This window comes from Barbatula barbatula (assembly GCF_947034865.1).
Source record: "Barbatula barbatula genome assembly, chromosome: 2".
Classification (NCBI taxonomy): Eukaryota; Metazoa; Chordata; class Actinopteri; order Cypriniformes; family Nemacheilidae; genus Barbatula; species Barbatula barbatula.
In genome coordinates, this window is record NC_136767.1 from 30,423,684 (window position 1) to 30,445,254 (window position 21,571).

General features: G+C 41.9%; 1 protein-coding gene across 1 annotated transcript in view; it reads left to right on the forward strand.

The window, feature by feature from the left end:
* Positions 1 to 411: 411 nt before the first annotated feature.
* LOC306903174 (2-hydroxyacyl-CoA lyase 2-like) overlaps positions 412 to 21,571 on the forward strand; it is a gene marked incomplete at both ends in the record, with an annotated part of 34,184 nt that continues 13,024 nt past the window's right edge. The window contains one exon of the mRNA XM_079472147.1: positions 412 to 465. Within this exon, the coding sequence (XP_079328273.1) occupies positions 412 to 465 (54 nt within the window). The remainder of the gene's footprint in view (positions 466 to 21,571) is intronic.

A 21,571-nucleotide genomic window follows, 5' to 3' on the forward strand; every position in this document is an offset into this window, starting at 1 on the left:
TATTCTCCTCCCCTCGCAGTGACAAAGATTGTTGCATTATACACCAGGGAATGTTATTCTAACTGTCAACGTCTGTGACACCCAGACAGAAAGTAAGAGTCCCCGGCATGGAGGAGAGAGCGTGGCGGAGGTCCTGCGGGCTCACGGGGTCAAATTCGTCTTTACGTTGGTGGGAGGACACATCTCGCCCATCCTGGTGGCCTGTGAGAAACTGGGCATCCGCATCGTCGATGCCGTGGCGAGACTTTCCGGTAAGAACAAATCTAAGAAAGCAAGAGAGTCCTTCGTGTTGCATGAGGATGTTAGATGGTGATAATCTAGTGTTTTGCCCCTGTAGGCACAGTGGGTGTGGCTGCAGTCACGGCCGGACCTGGACTGACCAACACTGTCACTGCGGTGAAGAACGCTCAGATGGCCGAATCTCCTCTGCTTCTCATCGGTGGTCCAGCTGCTACTCTACTGCAGGTCAGAAAGTTACTTCAAGGTTCACTTTACATACTCTCTGCTCAGCCTGGCGTGCTGGAACACCTCTGCCTTATCTGTTCCTCATATCGCTATTGGTGTGAGATTATATCAGGTAACTGTCCGTCACAGAGGTAACCCCCTGACCGCAACAGTGAGGCTCTGAAAGTAGAAATCATTTTATGAATTTAATTCTAAAACTTGAATATAATGTAATGGAAATTTTCTAGTCTAGCTTCTTGATGTGTCTATCTATATGTTTATGAAGTTTCTATCTATGTTTTCTTCTCTATGTTATCATGTTTTTCTCTATACGCGTCATACCACTCTGCCTTTGCCCTCGAGCAGAGGCCAAGATGTTCTGTTTGGAATAACGGGCATCACTTCTCGGAAACCAGCTCGGGATTCTGGCTAGGGGGCAAAGGGAGGGGGTTTTCACGTTTTAATATATAAACTCTGGGTGCAGGAGGAAAGAGTGCCTTTTCTCTGCACATGCTCATTGCTTATGATGCAGATTAAACGACAATAAAATACTTTGCAAAGTACCTGATGTCTCTGTATATTGCGTTTGTCAAAATTGACTCACCTTGATTAAGGAATAAGAAAATTCCACAACAATTTGGCGACGAGGTATGGGATCACAAGGCTGACGGAGAACGGACTAGAGTTGACTGATCATCCTGGACATAGCAAATCCAGCTCTAACCCCATACAGGGACGAGAGAACTCTACTCCGGACCCCAAGCTGACGTGATCCCAAAAGAACTCAGTGCAAGGCACAAAAAGGAAAAGTGGTGAGTCAGATAGATTTCTGAATAGTCTGGGAAGAAAGGGGAGACTACTTAGCGCTAAACAGTCTGAGGGGAGACTACTCAGAATCAAGATAGATTCTAAACAGTCTGGTTAAAGAGGGGAGACTACTCAGAATCAAGATAGATTCTAAACAGTCTGGAGGACTGCTTAAGACAGTTAAAGAGGGGAGACTACTCAGAATTATGGATAAACCAACATACAGAGAAATGAGGAAAAGGTGGGGAACGGGAAGTTTACAAGGTGTACCCTATTTAATAGAAAAAGCTAACTTTCCAGAAAACGGTACATTTAGTACCACAAAATTAGAGAAAATAAGAGAACACATGGGGAAAAAAGACATATTTAAAATGTCTACAAAAGAAAGGGAAAAATATGACGAAGCGTGTAAATGTTTAGAGTTATGGGAGAGGGAAGCTAATAGACGTGACTATGTTTTTAAAGAAATGGCATTGGAAGAACTGCCACCACCGAAAACTCCATTGTACCCTGTTTTGCTTGAATATAATGATTTAACCCCTCTGTCTTCTTTACCCCCATCTATGACTGAGTACAAACACCAACCGGAGGATGATTGTGTCCCTCCTCACCGACATCTGAACCCGATCGAGGCAGCTCCAGTGCCCCCACCAGTGTCTCCACCAGCACAAGTGCCGTCTCCACCACAGCCCGTGGTGCGTCAAAAGCAAGAAAGAGTGCATCCAGCACCGACAAACAAAGAACTTTTGACATTTTGCAAAGAATTCTCACCCTCAATGAAAGAATTAGAGAGACTGTTGAAAGTCAAACGGAAACCATCTGACCTGAGAAAGTTACAGGGTAAATGACCTGTGGAGGAAGTGTTTAAAGAACATTCTGGACTTCAACCTGATGCAGACGGACCGGACATTGGTCCGTTCGAAGGACATCTCAGATCCGCTTTTCTGCGGAACCTCAGAGAAGAGCTGAGACGAAAAGTGGAAAAATCATGCATCGAGCCAGATCGCGCGAGAATGAGCGAGATCATCCGTCATGCTGTAAACGCCGAAAGACAAACAGGCAAGAAAGAGCTTCAGAAGAAAAACACCCAAGATAAAGAACTCCACATGGCTCTAATGAATATCGGAGGAGAACACGGAAGAATAGGAAGATGGCGAGGGAGAGGAGGTTTTAAACCCTCTAGCACCTATGATCCAGAGAAATGTTTCAATTGTGGAAGAACGGGGCACTGGCGGAACGACTGTCCGAAGCCTCTGAGACCAATGGGGTCAGAGAAAAGGTAGATGGAAGTGAGGAGGTGAGGCATCATTCCGAGGGTGGTGAGTATGATTTCCCTTAGAATATGCAATGAAGAAATGCTTTTTCCTACTGTATGCAATGAAGATCTGCTTAGCTCACATTCCATGATGAATGAAACCGCTTTCTGAACTTTGCTAAAATGCACAATGCTTGTGTGCAACAAACCGCTTGAATTTTTGATAGATTCAGGGGCAACAAATAGCCTACTGTGATTCACAAGAAGTGTTTAAATTTGCCAGAGTCTAAACTAGCTGTGTTTTCCCTAAATGCTAGTGGCTCTAATGTAAAATAATTGGATGTCAAAAGGGTGCAATGTGAGTTGGGGAGTGTCAAATTTCAACACAGGTTTCTCATGTCTGACTGCTGCCCGATTCATTTGCTGGGCAGAGTCATAATGTGTATGATGACAGATTGAGCATGATATCAACACGACCCGAGTGCAGCGCTCGTACAGCTGTACGATGTAATATTGAATTATGTAAGTATGATGTAGAAAGTATTGCCTCACAGAGCCTCATGACGTTGATTACAATGGTGTGGGGAGCTGTGGGTGTTTTGCTGACAAATATGCGCACGCCATAGAATGGGTTAAAAGGGATGACGTGCAATATTCAAATTTGTTGCATGCCCATCGTGAAAATCATGCCTGTCTGTCAGCAACAAGGGGACTTGAAGTGTTTTCACACACAAAAAGATTAATGAAGAGTATTTACATACCAGAAATTTTGGGAAAGGTGCCCGTACAACTGTTGATAACAGGAAAATATTATGTTTGGTTGATTAGGAACTGTGAACCTGTTGTGTGATAAAGCCCAAGGGTAATTTTCGTCCACGCAAACAGCAATTCCCCCTCAAAACAGAAGCCTCAAACCAGAAGCCCTCAATGGCATAAGGCCAATATTTAATGAGTTTAAAAAGATTAAAAAAATAAAGGCATAGTTGTGCCATGCCCAAATTCACCTGTGCGCACACCTTTGTTTCCAGTTAAAAAGATCAGAGAAAAGGGAGCACCCGTTGAATGGCGGTTCGTACAAGATTTGCAAGCAGTTAATGCCGCAGTACAGCCACGAGCACCAAACGTACCCAACCCGTATACCATTCTCAGCCAAATTCCGCCTGAGACGAAATGGTATACGGTGATTGATTTGTCAAACGCGTTTTTCAGTGTGCCGGTAAACCCAGACTCACAATACTGGTTCGCCTTTTTATTTTGATGGCAGGCCATATACATTCACACGTCTATGCCAAGGGTACTGCGAATCACCGACCATTTACAACGGGGCACTGCGACAATCACTGGAGCCATTCCATCTCCCGAAGGGGGTGGCATTGCTTCAGTATGTGGATGACATTCTTTTATGTGCACCCACCAAAGCACAATGTGAAGAACACGGTACGACTGCTCACTCATTTGGCACACGAAGGACACAAAGTGAATATCTCCAAAGTCCAGCTGGCAAAACAATTTGTTCGTTTTTGGGTCACGAAATTACTGACCGCGGCAGACAGCTGTCCGCAAAGCGTGTCTGCAATTACAGACATCGCAAGTCCAAAAGCAAAGAAGCAATTGATATAATTTTTAGGGACCATTTCTCTGCTCAGACAGCAGAGCTCATTGCACTCACACGCGCATGCGAATTAGCAAAGAATAAAAATGTAGACATTCACACAGATAGTAGATATGCATTTGGTGTAACTCATGATTTTGGCACACTGTGGAAACACAGAAACTTTTTAAAAGCTGATGGTAAAAACATTCTTAATCAGACACCGGTTGCTGATATGCTATCTGCCATTCTTATCCCATCAGCCATTGTTGTGTGTGACTGACACACACACTTTTGTATCTGAAACTATTTTTTGCAGGAAGCCGACAAGCTGACCTTGCAGCAAAGCAAGCAACATCAGAGACAGACAGATTGTCTCCAGAAATCACTAACAAAACTTTTTCTCTTGCAGAGATGCAAACATTTTGCAGAACCAGCTGAGCGTGCATTCTGGAAGGAGTGCTCATGTAAATACACAGACAATGTTTGGGGGGGCCCAAATGGCCTCACCTGTTTGCCAAAACATTTTTTCCCTGCTTTTGCAATTTTGACACATGGTCTAGACCACGTGTCAAAAGGGGGGATGTTACAAGCAATGTGTTTTTGTGTTTTTTGCTCTCAAAATTTTTGTGCAGGTCAAAAGAGCAGTAGCAAATGGAGCTGACAAATCATTACACAGCTTCCAGGAAGTCGTGGGAAAGACACACCTCCCACTGCAAAAAGGTCCAAGGAGGGGCAACTCCATCCACAATGGCTCTTCGCAATGGTCGTGCTGACCAAGGGAATCAACTGTTCCAGTCGGGGACGCATCGAACCCCGAGAAATTAGAGATTATAGAATTTTTTTTGTGCAACACTATATTCCAAGTTTAATAAAATAGTATGGGGAGGGACAGTGTTACCCTAATTCTGCTAGGTACTGGGGAACAAATATGTATTTGTGTAGAGGTACGTGTACCTCAGGTGATGTTGTGGATAAGGCAACGAAATTTGAAAATGTGGGCCATTATGTCCCCTGGGACGGCTAAATAAAAAGGAAAGAGAGAAAGTTTTAGACTAGCTGTAACTCAGAAAAATTTTAGTTATGAGGGAAAGGGCGTTGCTCATCTTACGGGTCAAAGTATAAAGATTTTGGTTATCATATATGATAAAAGGGGGGAATGTAATGGACATTTTCTAGTCTAGCTTCTTGATGTGTCTATCTATATGTTTATGAAGTTTCTATCTATGTTTTCTTCTCTATGTTATCATGTTTTTCTCTATACGCGTCATACCACTCTGCCTTTGCCCTCGAGCAGAGGCCAAGATGTTCTGTTTGGAATAACGGGCATCACTTCTCGGAAACCAGCTCGGGATTCTGGCTAGGGGGCAAAGGGAGGGGGTTTTCACGTTTTAATATATAAACTCTGGGTGCAGGAGGAAAGAGTGCCTTTTCTCTGCACATGCTCATTGCTTATGATGCAGATTAAACGACAATAAAATACTTTGCAAAGTACCTGATGTCTCTGTATATTGCGTTTGTCAAAATTGACTCACCTTGATTAAGGAATAAGAAAATTCCACAACAATAACATTTCATGCGCAAGTTGTGAGTTTAATATTGAGTCTGTCAACAACTGTGTGTATAAGAATGCTTAACATGCTTTCTCTGCACTCATGAGATTGTGGTAGTGATGAAATTACAGGGTTTTATCTCCATGTATCTCTGACACAGTAAACTGGATGTGTATTCATCACCTCACCTCAAGGCTTATCTTAACTCTCCTGGTTCCTCCCGCCCAGTACAAGTGTACACACAGAGAGCAAATAAGTCAGCAATTACTTTTATATTATTATTGAACCGCTCTACCCGGGATCTTACGAAGCATGTTGAAGAGAAGAAACGCACTAGAAAGAAAATAACAAAGCAAATGATCTCATTTCAGTATGAACAGAAGAACAGGTGTACAGGGATGAAGCTTCAGGAACGGAGCTAAAGAAGAAACTTCAATGTTTGCTTCATTTTTTCTTAAGAATAAAATGACATGCTTTGTTTCTACTTGCCCGGTCAAGAGCTTACAGTATACTTATCTATCAAACCTTTCAGTGTAACAAGCACATCGCATTCTCATGTATATATTAACACGAAGTGTTGAGTGACATTAATGATCAATTATTGTGGAGGGATTCTTTCGCTCATAATTTAATATAGAGGAGTCTCTGACACCATTGTTTGCGCATAATATTTCCTTCTGGAAGACGTATGATGCCAAACAATAAGCTATTAAAAGTAAACTGTTAGCTAGCATTATGATGTTGTGAACACTTATTCTTGTATTATAAAGTCGTTACTTTATATTTGTCGGAATACTTGTGACATTCAATGTTTCGACTTGCTCTGAACAAGAATGTCATTATATCATCATCATTATATTCAAATGAAATTCCGCACTGCTAAAATAATTTTTATTTTTGACGAAAAAGGGTTTAAGCATAAAATAAATAAGTCTATTTATCACAAAAATCTATTTATCACATATAAAAAGAGAATAGTTACTTTCACACTAAATGCTAATGATTTGTAAAAAAAAAAATTCGGCCAATGGTCAATAATCTTTTTTACATATTTAAAGCACAATAAAATGTAAATGCTCCCCTAATTATTTTATATATTTTAATAAGTAAAATTCTGAATTTGTACATATTGTGTTACGCTGAATGACAATGTAACAGTATTTCAACCAAATTGTGACTTTATTGTCCAAGAAACTTTACGTTGTAAGTAAAAAGACATTTTACTTGCATTTAATGTGCTTTCTATGGACACAAAATCACTTTATCAATTTATGTCGACCCATGTATAAAACATCTGTGAAGCTATTCTAACTTCTGTTGATCTTTATGGCAAGAACATAAAACTCCTTTTTTTAAATAAAATTAGGATGTGGATATAAATATGTGAGTATTGTCCTCCTAAGAATGTGTTGTCAATCTGATCCCATAAATTCTCATTGGTGCTGAAAAGTTGCAGACATAGTATATCTTACTGTAAAATACATTTGATATGAACATTCTGTTGAGTCGTGTGTGTAACGTAGAAGAGATCCTAGCTTAAGACATTAATTGTTTATGTTAATACAGCGAACAGTAATATTTTAAGTGTGTGTCATATGTGATGGTTTTGTGATCTGTTATAAATATGAAAATCTACAATTTGTACAAGAATAACCCACCACTCTTCCTCTTGACATTCGATTTTTGTGTTTTTTAGGGTAGAGGAGCCCTGCAGGATATTGACCAGATGTCTCTCTTTAAACCCCTCTGTAAGTTCTGTGCTTCAGTGAGAACAGTGAGAGAAATCGTTCCTACTGTGAGAAAAGCATTGGCCGTGGCACAGTCTGGCACACCAGGTTATGCTGCGAATTACCATTTTTTCATTTAATCATTTATCATTTTTGTGAGTGATTGAAACATGTCACTTTTAAGTTAAGATATAGTGAATCACACTTTTTAGAGAGTACATGACCTGACTCTGTGTGCATAAGTACAGTTTGATGTGTATAACAATTTCACAGGCCCAGTGTTTATCGAGCTTCCCATAGACACGCTGTACCCTTTCCATGTGGTGGAAAAAGAGTTTGCCCCTAAAAACACTCCCAAAGGTCTTATGGGCAAAATCACTGCACGGTAAAACATTTCTCACTTTTTATTTCCTCCAATTTTCTTACGCTTTATTTCATTATTAAAGGAAAGGCAATCACTTTTACGTTGAAAGTGTTTTTGTTTGTTATCCGCCAGGTATCTTAAAAATCACTTATCTAACTTATTTGCTGGAGCTTGGGAAAACCGTGATCCCTCCCCACTTCCCGTTCACATCCCGCAGGCCACAGAGGATGAGGTGAGACCTGTCAATCATTTAATGGCCATTTGAGATGTATTATTAATTGCTTTTATGGTTGCGTCACATTAGATCTCATTTGATTCTCATCATCTTTGAATTGAACCATAACAGGGCAGAATGAAATGATCTAGAAAGCTGTGACTTTTACTTCAGACACGGCAGATTAGATCTTATTTGCATGACTCGGTATTCAAGTTGTTTCATTCATTTCCAGATTCAAAGATGTGTGGAACTGGTGAGCCGAGCCAAGAAACCCGTCATACTGTTGGGCAGCCAAGCAACCTTGCCGCCTACACCTGCAGATGATGTCAGGTCATTTAGCCATTCTGTCTTTACCCAGTTTGTGTCATACTCGTTCATGGAGTAGTTCATCAATCCCCTTCTGGATATTAAACCTATTGTCTTTGTGGTGCCAGTCTAGATATTTAAAGACAACCCTCCTTCATTAAACAGTAAACATTAAACATTTAATATTGACATATACTGGTTGACACCTTTACATTTTTTTAAATCATATCGTGAAAAAACCCGTTCTGCTACTTTAGACCTGCTTACTATTTATTTTTCTTTGCAATAAAGGGCATTAGAAGTATAAAATAACACTCAAAAAAAATCCTCTCAAAAAATTATATTCTCATGTGGTTCAAAACTTCTGGTTCATTTTTATGTGGAAAAGAAAATATGTTGAGAAATCATTTTGGGGCCAAGTCAATGGGGCGGTGTTGTTTGGCTACCAACAAATATCTTCTTTTGTATTCTGCAGAACAAATATTTATTTTTCTTACAAAAAAAGAGTTTAAATCTTGGTGTGAACTATCCCTTTAGGTCCGTAGTTCTCGAACGTTTTCCTTGTTGTACAGTGCATTTTCGACCCTCCCCAAAATAAAGTCGCATAATCCTAAACTAGAATTTTAAGAAACCAAAAACATATTCAGTTATACAATGCTGAAACATAAATAATTTTGGTTATTTTTCTAGTGTTTGATTGCGTGAAAAGTATGATACAAATTCCGTGTCCCCCTGGATCAATCTTGGGGCCCCCAGTTCGAGAACCACTGCTTTAGGTCCAAAGGGTTTTTATGCTCCATATGCAACCAACACAGTTACTGTATGTATTGAATAAATTGATCATATAGAATAATGCTTTAGTTGTGTAAGCATGAGCCAAAAACGGCAACAATTATTGATTTATAGCACCCGGACATGTAACTCATGGTTGAAGTTTGAACTCTCTTTTTGGATGTGTGTCTTACAGAAAGGCCCTAGAGTCTTTAGGCATTCCTTGCTTCCTGGGTGGGATGTCTCGGGGCATGCTGGGAAAGAACAGTCTACTGCACATCAGACAGAACAGGAGAGATGCCTTGAAAGATGCTGATCTTGTGCTGCTGGCAGGTGAGTAACAGCGCCATCTAGTGTCTTTTTATTTTCTATGGTTTTATACTGTTCGGAATGCTTAGAAAACTAAGCTATTCTTTTTCTAGATGTCAATACATGATTTGTTTTGGTTTGTAGGCACAGTGTGTGACTTCAGATTGGGTTATGGAAGGGTGCTGAACCGACGGAGTAAAATCATTGCAGTTAACAGAGACAGAAGTCAGCTATTGAAGAACTCGGACATGTTCTGGAAACCAACAGTGGCCATTCAAGGTGAAGAAGTGCAGTTTAATTTCTTTCCTGAATACATAATGTATAATACATTAATGAAAATAAAATTCTCTGTACTATAGTATTAACTATAGTATCTAACTAGTTTTAATTCATTAACTGTAATAGGCCTATACTTAATTGAACACCCTATACCGGAGTATCTTGACATTTTACTACAGTTTACTATAGTAAATATTATAGTATACTCTACTACAGTATTTTATCATTTGGGCACATCATTTACATTACACACTTACAATCTTGTGATCAATGTTTTGTAAAGAGACTGTACTTTATTGTGTATATTATATGTATATAAAATGTGTGGTCTTAAAGCACATGGGACATCTTTTGGGACCTTTTGAAGTTTAAAAAGCTCTGCACTAAATAAACTAGAATCAAAATCCATCTGTAGTGGACATGAAATGGTAAATGCGTCACATGATTTGGGAGGGGTCGTGAGATATGTAGGAAGTGGTTATCGGGCACCTGCTCACCTGTTGTGGGTCAGGAGGGGGTGAATGGGGAGTAAGTGTACTCTTTGTTGACCAGCAATTTATTTTTGCAACATGTTTGTGGAGTAATAATTGGAGTATTGGAAAGCTTTCTGTTTTTTGTATGTATGATGTCCTTTTTGATGCGTCACAAATACAGCACTCCCAGTTTAGCCGCTCAGCGGATTACAGCTACATCATATTTGTATAATTTAAGTTATAACCTGTGTATACATACAGTACATATACACTACTAAAAAAGGGGTTCTACACTGACAATTTGTTTTCCAAATGTTTCAGGCGATGCTGGCTCTTTCCTCCTGCGTCTCTCTAAAGCCCTCAAGGGACACAGATGCCCAGAGGAATGGCCTCAAAGTCTGAAAGAAGGAGATTACGTCAAAGAGAAAACTAAGAGGTGAACTTTCCCCACCTTTTCTATTCTTGCTTGCATGTCAGCTTTGTCTCAGGAGACTGAATGTGTAAACCTATGACCTATAACTCCCTTTAGTTTCATCTCGCTGCCTATTTGTTTATCTCAGAGCCAAAGCAGATGAGAAGACAGAGATGCATCTGAATCCTCTGAATGTTCTGCACCGGGTGGATGAGCTTTTGAATGAGGACAGCATCATAGTGGCCGCCGGGGGAGATTTTGTCGGCAGTGCTGCTTATATCATGAGGCCGCGGGGCCCGCTGCGCTGGCTAGGCCCAGTTTAGCAGGACTATCGATATTTTTTGACCTGTTTGTGAACATCTAAAGCACCGTTTTGAAGGAATTGATGATTCTGTTTTCTGCTATTCACTCCAGGAGCTTTTGGGACTCTGGGTGTTGGAGGAGGTTTTGCTCTGGGGGCCAAGCTCTGTCGACCTGACTCTGAGGTAAGACTGTAAAGAAGTTAAATTGTATTGAATGCTTTGATATTGATCTCTGTTTGACCAGAGGACCTAGCTGACCTGACTGTAGTGACATTTGCCCCAGTTATTGAAACAGCTTTTCCCACGTGGTGCGATGTGTGTGTTACAGGTTTGGATCATTTACGGTGATGGTTCCCTTGGATACAGTGTAGCTGAATTTGATACCTTTACACGCCACAAGGTGGGGAAAACACGGCCAAACCTCACATATAAATCCCTTTTATGTACTGGGGACAAAGTAGTTTACATATCTATTTAAAAGACAGGACAGGGCGTAATAGGGTTTTGGATTACATTTGATTTATTTACAAATGAATTAAAAAATCATAACATTTTTAACCCTTTCCATATGCGATCAACAGCAGATGAAGCATGTTATGTGATTGTCCCCATAGACTTATATTGTAAGTGCATAATGCATAAATGCAGTATATAAGCCAGAACGATTGTAAATGAGCTGTTTTTTCACGTCATGTCAGACACCAGTGATCGCTCTGGTCGGAAATGATGCCTGCTGGAGTCAGATCTCCAGAGAACAAGTGCCTTTGCTCGGGAGCAATGTAGCCTGTGGTCTCGCCTTCACAGGTGAGATGGTTTACTCTAATAATATTTTCAAAATGTTGTCATAAATGTAGGATTTAGCACGAGTTTGAAGTTTACAGTACACCTCCCGAGTCTTCAAAAAAATATGTGGATCAAGATGTTTTTCAGAAAAAGGATATTGTTGCATGTATGTTCTTTGACCTGTGATGTCATATTACTAACCAGGGAAATTATTTACTTGAATGTTGTTGTACCGTACAGTTCAACTACGTGTAAAATCGCTTTAAAAGAGAAGTCTGGGTCACAGTTATTTACCATTTTTGTTATTTAGTAATTTATTGTTGAGTCTTCCGTAGCACCTGTGACATTATAGGATTGCATAGTGTCCAGCAGTTGTACACTCAAGGAATACAGCAGCACTGACATTTGACTTTCTTCTATACATGTATTTGGATACAAAAGTATGAATTCGTTTTTTTCTTGTTTTCTGCTTGCAGATTATCACATCGTAGCTGATGGCTATGGGGGCAAGGGTTACCTGGTTGGGCGACAGGATGAGTCACAACTTGATGACATCATTAAAAAGGCACAGAAGGAAAGAAGAGAGCGAAAAGCCATTCTGTTAAACGTTCTGATTGGGAAAACCAACTTCAGGGAGGGCTCTATCTCCGTCTAAACAGCGACACTGTGCACGATCCTGCCTAGAAACCCAAAGTTCTCTTTTATGTTTTACATTTCAATTTTATGTTTTAATTTTAAAGCCTAATTAATTTATATGCGGTGCACATTTCAGTACATTTACAGACTGACTTGTTAAAACAAAAAGAAGTTAAGTTATTGGAATGGAAGCAGAGTATCAAATGTGTGCAACAACATACCAGATTGCAGCGGTGTTGTAACTAGGACAGTTTTTAAAGTTAAATTGGGTGAAACTCAGAAAAAGGACATGTTGTGGTCATCTTTCTCTCCACCAGAAATAAGACAATATTTCGCTCAAAGAGAGCTGATGTTTAATACATTTTTACATTGTGACATTATTTTATAAGTAAGCACATACATTTACCCAATGTCTCAGTGTTGTATTGGGGAAATAAGGCTTATTTTTTTCTTGTAATACTTAATTTGACAAGTACCATGTTGTAGAATTTGTTGTACTGGCTTTAATTTATGCTTATTTTATTTATATTACGTACTGTATTACAGTATGAGAATCACCATTTAGAATAATGAGAATTATTGAAACCTCCTATACAGGACCCATAACAATGAATTTTTTTGATTAATGTACTTAAAGTAGGTCACAATGTCACAATCGCAAAAAATTTTTATTTAAGAAAAATATAAGTTGTATACGGTGGCCTGGACATGTTTTTTTTCTTGAAGTTCACCCATTTCCTTAAGGAGCAGCAGTGCCTTAGTGTGTCGCTTTGGAAGATCAGAAATGTTGTGGTCCTTTCAATATTTATTTCATGTTTTCCAAGCACATTAATATATGACAATGAAGGACTGATCTGTGTGTTAGTGTGGCTGCTTGTGTGATATATGCAATAGTGTTGAATCTTTTTCATTCAACGGTGTGCCTGAAACTGAAGACCATGACTTTGCAGTTACAGTTATTGTGCATGCTTACTGTATGACGGAATCAGTGGATCATCAAATTGAAGTTTAGAAACATGTTAGTTTTAATCTAAGTATTACCGTAAAATATATTTATAAGAACCTCTGGAAATAAGTAGTCTGTATTTTTTCAATCTGAGACCTTTCTATATCACAGTTCTTTTCCTCAGGTTTGTGATTCACAGAATCATTTAGGTATTGTCATATAATTCATCAAGATGTTTTGATTGCAATAAAATCACGAAAGACTCATAAACATCATTGAGAACAGCATCTTATTTCACGCCTTCTGATATTCAGAAGCTTCTGGGGCTTGTGAGTGGGCTCCCAGTGGAGAAGATGATTCTGGTAAAGGTTGCTGGACAACCTGGTCTCCTTGGTCCGGCCTCAAGCTGAGTCTCTGGAGCATTTGAAGAAGCCGCTTTAGGACCAAAGGCCTTAACCAGGATCGCTTTAAAGCTGATTTAGGTCATAACCACCAAATGTGGATTTATAATCCCGCTTACTTTCTCCTTCCTCCATAGCATTACACTACTGCAAAGGTATTTTCATCTTCAAATAATGTCAAATTAAAAGATAAGATGGCCAAAACTGTGACTTGAGCACTAAAGGGCAAACCACTAAATGTTTCCATATGTTAACACTAGTATTGACAAGAACCAACGAAGCCCAAAAAATCAGAGACAAGTGTGTGAACGTTTCTTAGTTTTAATTAATAAGCACTCCATCTTCTTCACACTTGATCTTCATTTTCATCCTCCGCAGCACCTTCTGTAAAGCACACAAACAAAACACTTTAGCAGAGAGTTAATGCACACATAATACACCAACATAAGCTGAACTTCTGAGCTTTGTTTTGAGCATTGCTAAATGGACTGTAACGTCACTCGCATTGTTTTTTCAGCATAAAGACTTTTTTTAAAGCCACTACACCCAGTCTGACTGCTTTGAAAAGGCTTCGTACGCTCGATATCTGAAAGGTGCTGATGAGCCGCTTCCCGCAGATCAGCGATCACATCAGGAAAGCTCCTCTCAAGTTCCTGCAGCTTGTCCACAGACAAGGAAAAAAGTGTGCAGGAACTTAAGGCACGAAGTTGAGCAGGCTGCTGTCCTCCCAAGAGCAAACTGATCTCTGCAAAGACATAACAGAGAAATCCAAATAGAAAAAACATTCAATATATAAGCAAGAAACTTAACTACAAGCCAAATACGTCATAACACTTTAATAGAGTACGGCATTTCTCCATCAAATGATGAAAACAAGTAGATCTACAGTAAGTCAACATAAAAAGTAGACTGGCGGTACAGTATATACTGTATGTATATTTTCTTTTAAATATACCAATGGCACACTTAAAGGTTTTTCGGTCGTTTTCCAAGTTGTCCGAATTATGTCTGAATTCTTTCACACATTCTACCAGCTTCCTGTCAAAAGTAGGAAGTTCTTGGTAAAAATGATATGATGTGTGTCTCTGTAAAGTTCAAACTGAATTAAAGCAAGTTTCTCATACACCACCTCCAAAGTACTCTCCAGACAAGAGCTCCTGCTGGAAAGACTTGATCTCCTCGTGTACCCGTCCACGCTCGATGAAGAACATCCTGTCAGCAGGACCGTTCCGTTGGATGATGATGTCGCCTGTCTGGAAGATTTCGCACTCCAGCTTCATCAGAACGGCCTCGATCAGCGTGACATCGCCACTAGCAAACAGCCATCCCTTCATCAAGTTTGGGCACATGACTTTCATAACATCCTACAGTACGAAACATGAATGTCTTTTAGCTTTGAGCTCATGAATATGCTAATTTGCTCCTACACATGAACAAAATAAACGTTTAGAAGGTATACACATTTACACTCTTTTGATCGGTCAGTGACAACATTTGACAAAATGGTATAACTGCACACATCAGTTCATATTTTAAAAAATCTAACTTTCTCAATTTGACAAACCTTTTTTAGCGATTCTTGCAGGAGGCCAAGACAGCTCCTTTTCTGTTGCCATCTGTAGCCTGCAATGGCACGCTTGCGCAATGCCTTGGGCAGATGTTCGAAGTTTTTCAGCTACAGATGTAACATATCAAATATGCCATTATATTATCTGACGTACCTTCAGTTCATTTAATAAAAATGAGCAAATGTTACAAAAGAGCACCTCTTTTACGTTCGCATTGCTAGCTGCAAATGTTGCTATCTGCCATGCAACAAGTGCAATAAACATCGATCGGCCAATCACAATACTTATGATGGCGGCCCATTGTTCTTCAATACCTACAAATCAGAGAACCACATCCATGCAAACGCCATTATTGCATCTTTTTACATCCTTTTTGAGTGCTGCTTGCTTTTACTAGGTTGTGGTAAGTTTTATTGTTAAGGATTTGGTCAAAGCCCTGAGTTCGTCTAAATGCAAGCATCGCTGAATTTAAGTATTTCGAATGCATGTTGGAAGTGTGACGTACGTGTCGGAGGGTCAGAAGCTCCACATAGTGTCCCGGTCATTTGGCAGAATGTGTTAGGACTCTGTCCTTCCTGTCTTGAGATTTCTAGCTCCCTGGGCAGAGTCATGACATTGCCACGTCTTTCGGGTTTCTGTTGTGTTATGTGTGGAGACATGTGGCTTTATGTTGTTACTTAATGCCACGTGTCTTCCTGTTATGTCTCTCAGCCCCACCCTCCTATCTCCTGTAATTTTATTAGGGTTTCATTCCCATCGTCTGTTTTGTAATTCACCTCGTTAGGGTTTCATTCCCATCAGCTGTCACCACTCTCCCCATGTAATCACTCCTCGTTAGTGTCTCCCTTTATATGGTCTCAGTTTCTCTCTGTTCAGTGTTGGTGCATTGTCTTTTTCTACTGTCTTTGTCTTATATCTATTGTCTCTATGTCTCTATGTCCAACACGTATGCCTTGAGTGCACAGTATTATCCCCCTGTTATTGGATAACCTGGTTCCTGTTACAGTTTGTGGAATTATTATTTATCTTTGCTAAAGATTCTTGTTTTGTTTTTGTCCCCCTCGTGGAAGGTGTTTGTTTATAGTTTTTGTTTGCTAGTGTTTTTTGTGCTTGTTTTTCCCCATTGCGGGTGTTTTATTTATTAAACATTTATATTTAAACCTTCGTCTGCCTGCATCTGGGTTCTGTCCAAAACCATTTCGTGACAGAATGCACCAACCCATAAGAACCCAGCAGGTGGCGATTTTCCCTGCAAGGCCTCGCCAGCCTGGTCCTCTCTCCAGCATTCGCCAGGGGAACTTGGATCGGGACGAGTACCTGGACAGGTTCCTGGAAGCCGCAGTGGAGGAGCTCTTCGGGGAGGAAGAGGTGACGGCGGCGTTCAACAGCGGACTGAGGGTCCCCCTATCGCCTGCGGAGATGAGGAGGCTGAGACCGCTTGGCTTCGAGGGTGTGCTCCAGTTCGCCATGAGCCGACCGGAGCCCAGTGTCTCCGTCTGTCCGAGGTTGTCTTCTCCGTTGAGCCCCATCCCCGAGGATCACACCCTGGAGCTTGGGGTGGTGACCACCACCACACCATCAGCCTCGGACCCTGCAACCTCTTCACCACCTACCAGTCTTCAGGGCAAGCGTGGAAGGAGAGAGTCCTGGGGGTCCTCTTCGGAGGCCTCCAACGCGGAGCCAGCCCCGTCCTTCACCTCATTCCTCCAGCCGACTACCAGGAGATTGGCTCGGCAGAAGAGGAAGAGGCAACGGAGGGGGGCACGTAAACCAGCCCAGCCGGTTCTCCTGCCGGTTCTTCACCCGGTTTCACAGCCGGCCTTCCAGTGGGCGATCCAGCAGGCATCCAGTCCTGCCCTTCCGCAGGCGTCAGGACCTGCCTCTCCGCAGGCGTCAGGACCTGCCTTTCCGCAGGCGTCAGGACCTGCCTCTCCGCAGGCGTCAGGACCTGCCTCTCCGCAGGCGTCAGGACCTGCCTCTCAGCAGGCGTCAGGACCTGCCTCTCAGCAGGCGTCAGGACCTGCCTCTCAGCAGGCGTCAGGACCTGCCTCTCAGCAGGCGTCAGGACCTGCCTCTCAGCAGGCGTCAGGACCTGCCTCTCCGCAGGCGTCAGGACCTGCCTCTCAGCAGGCGTCAGGACCTGCCTCTCCGCAGGCGTCAGGACCTGCCTCTCCGCAGGCGTCAGGACCTGCCTCTCCGCAGGCGTCAGGACCTGCCTCTCCGCAGGCGTCAGGACCTGCCTCTCCGCAGGCGTCAGGACCTGCCTCTCCGCAGGCGTCAGGACCTGCCTCTCCGCAGGCGTCAGGACCTGCCTCTCCGCAGACGTCAGGACCTGCCTCTCCGCAGGCGTCAGGACCTGCCTTTCCGCAGGCGTCAGGACCTGCCTTTCCGCAGGCTTCAGGACCTGCCTTTCCGCAGGCTTCAGGACCTGCCCTTCCGCAGGCTTCAGGACCTGCCCATCAGCAGGCGTCCGGACCTGCCCATCAGCAGTTGTCCGGGCCTGCCCATCCGCAGGCGTCCAGGCCTGCCCTTCCGCAGGCGGACTTCCAGCCGGTGCCTCAGCCGGACTTCCAGCCGGTGCCTCAGCCAGTTCTCCGGCCGGCATCACCTCAAACTTTTTTCCCCCTTGGACACACACCTCTCCCTAGCCTTTTCAAGTCCCCGCCGGTCTCGTCCGGTTGTTTCAAGTCCCCGCCGGTCTCGTCCGGTTGTTTCAAGTCCCCGCCGGTCTCGTCCGGTTGTTTCAAGTCCCCGCCGGTCTCGTCCGGTTGTTTCAAGTCCCCGCCGGTCTCGTCCGGTTGTTTCAAGTCCCCGCCGGTCTCGTCCGGTTGTTTCAAGTCCCCGCCGGTCTCGTCCGGTTGTTTCAAGTCCCCGCCGGTCTCGTCCGGTTGTTTCAAGTCCCCGCCGGTCTCGTCCGGTTGTTTCAAGTCCCCGCCGGTCTCGTCCGGTTGTTTCAAGTCTCCTCAACCTGTCCCGTCCGGTTGTTTCAAGTCCCCGCCGGTCTCGTCCGGTTGTTTCAAGTCTCCTCAACCTGTCCCACCCTTTTCTGGTGTCCCCAAGGTTTGGTCTCCCATTCCCCCACCCCCCCTCCCATGTTTGTTGTTTTTGTTGACCCACCCGAACCCCTTCATAGCCTCCCTTATGTTCCCCTTAGTTTGTTCTGTGTTGTGCCTATGGTGTTTGTCTTTGTGCTTTGGTGTTTTGGCCCGCTGAAGTTTCTCCCTTGAGACGCCATGGGGCGTTTCTGGGGGCGGGGGTAATGTTAGGACTCTGTCCTTCCTGTCTTGAGATTTCTAGCTCCCTGGGCAGAGTCATGACATTGCCACGTCTTTCGGGTTTCTGTTGTGTTATGTGTGGAGACATGTGGCTTTATGTTGTTACTTAATGCCACGTGTCTTCCTGTTATGTCTCTCAGCCCCACCCTCCTATCTCCTGTAATTTTATTAGGGTTTCATTCCCATCGTCTGTTTTGTAATTCACCTCGTTAGGGTTTCATTCCCATCAGCTGTCACCACTCTCCCCATGTAATCACTCCTCGTTAGTGTCTCCCTTTATATGGTCTCAGTTTCTCTCTGTTCAGTGTTGGTGCATTGTCTTTTTCTACTGTCTTTGTCTTATATCTATTGTCTCTATGTCTCTATGTCCAACACGTATGCCTTGAGTGCACAGTATTATCCCCCTGTTATTGGATAACCTGGTTCCTGTTACAGTTTGTGGAATTATTATTTATCTTTGCTAAAGATTCTTGTTTTGTTTTTGTCCCCCTCGTGGAAGGTGTTTGTTTATAGTTTTTGTTTGCTAGTGTTTTTTGTGCTTGTTTTTCCCCATTGCGGGTGTTTTATTTATTAAACATTTATATTTAAACCTTCGTCTGCCTGCATCTGGGTTCTGTCCAAAACCATTTCGTGACAGAATGCACGAAAGAAAGAAGATGAGTACTTCTCTCCAATTGAGGCATTCTACGTAATGTGTCAAAAAAAGAATAAAACAGGCATTCAATTCACGTGACTTCTCACCATATTAAAAACCATGTACCATTTACCAGGAGGTGTTCTTGTGTGACCCAGCTATCAGGTGGAAATTCACCCAGCCCGGAGAGGAAAAACTGGATGCAGGCGTTCCAGTGCATAATAAGAAACAGCACCACTGCAACAAACAAGGTTCTAAAGAGTCTTCTCACTGCTACAAGCTGGATGTGTAAATCCTACAAGCACGTACGAAAACACCATGCAACCATTACAATCACACTCCATACAACAACAAAAATGTCTACTTTTGTATGCAAGAAACTGGCTATTCCTTACTTCTTCAAGTTCCAAGAAAAACCTGGTGAGTTTCGGGACACGGAGCAGACGTATCATGCTCAGAATCCTCACAAACATGAGGATCCTCATGATCTTTGAGGCCATCAGCGAGCTCGTGTCAACGTGATAGTTTTCCTGAAACAAATCAAATATGGTTTTATAGTAAGACGTCGAATAGTTGATATCATCAATGTGACTGATATTAATAAGGCCGAATAAGCAAACTCACCAAAATTATGATGAAGACATCCGCCGGAAACGCAGCCAGCAGGTCTGGAACAAACCACGAGCTTAGATAGTCTTTCTTTATCAGCTGAGGATCAAGAACGAGCACCTAGACGGAACAAAAAAGTGCGGACTGAAAATCTGTTTTGAATATAAAAACATAGACAGGTGCAGCTAAGTAAGATAATCATATTTACGTTGTTGTCATCAGTTAAACTGGACTATTTCTAAAAATGTGTGATTGGCATTATTAAGGCGTTCATCAGTAATCTGGCTAATGCAAAGGTTTAGTTTTCATTTCGTTTCTTGTTTTACACCCAGAACGCTGTTACGGCTGGTTTCCTACCTGACCATGTTCCTTGAAGAATCCCATTCGAAAGTTTATCAAGATGTCAAAACAGAACACTATGTCTGAGATGACATTTAAAGATAACCAAATCTTGTGTGAGCTTTTGTGGATATCCTCAGAAAAGGCCATGTCCAAAGGGATGGCAAACAAGTTGAAAGATGTAAGGATGATCATGAACAGCAGGTATACATTTCTGCGGAAAAAAAAAGGCTTTGAAACACAAAATCTATTGTATGTTGCTTGGTTAGCTAATTCACTCAAAGTCCCACCGCATTAAATAATGTGTCGTTGTGTCACTCATCTTTTAGCACTGAAATAGCATCTGTAAAAGGTTTTTTGCTGTGATTATGATTTATTCATGCCTTAAAAAGGCTGAAATGTAACATTTGTACTGTATACATAGATGCTTCATTTGACGTGTGAGCAGCGTGTGCTGGTGTTGCAGAAGCAGAGCTGAAACATCAGTGATGGTTATATACTGTATGTAGTATATGCACCATCCACATCTATGCCTCACATGAAGTTGTAAACAGAGGCAGTTTCAAACAGCATTTTATTAAACCGTCTTTGGTAAATATATGGAGAAAATACTCTACAATGGATTCAAGTATTGAAATTGCACACGGTTTATCTTAAAGCGTATATAAAAACACGATTATCAATTAATCGATTGTTCAAAAGAGGGAGTTTAACTCAAATTAAATTCCTTTATGATTTTGTTTTCACATTTTCCTTCATATGCAAAGATATTTCTAGTAACAGAAAGTCCAGGGCCCTTTTCCAGTGGAAGGAATGAATGCCTTTCATGATTTAACCTCCTCAAATAAGCATTAATACAAATGATTTGTACCCCGACCCCCAAAAACACAAGATTTTGGTTAAATGTGGTGGTGCATTATTAATAAAATGAGATTTTTCCGGTTACCTGGCCCGACTCCGCGGATGTATTATACAAGTCTCTTTGTCAGACGGTTCTCTGTATTTCAATGGCATCCTTCCTGTAAACAAGTTTCAGCGAAAGGTGAAAGACGATCTCTTCTGATGCTGGTCGTGAAGCGAAGTGTACAGTTGACCGTTGCTTCCGTTGTTTTTTAAATTGCATCGAGTGAATTTGAATGATGCAGATCATCGTCATATTCATGCCGCTCCACCAGCAGCGACTCGCCCATAGAGGGCGCTGGGGTGCCGACCTCCCTGCCAGTTTTTTATTTGTATTTAAAAAAAAAAATCTTTTAATAATCTCTCATTTTGAAAAATAATCTGTGTTAATTACATGATATTAATGGTTTTACTCTAGAATGTGTTTAGAACTCTCCAGAATGATATTTGGATGTTGGTGTAGTAGTAGTAGCCAATAGGCTGTCTTCCCTGGGCTCCAGTTCGCTCAGCCCTACAGTGCTGGAATTTAAGCCAATAGTTCCCCGGTTGCTACGCAAAAAAGTTTATATTTCGCCAATCATCGTCGTGTAATTTTAAGGTTTAGGGGCTCTGAAAATATCGCCTGTAGTACCAAGATTAGTGATGGGCGATACCACATTTTTTTGATGCG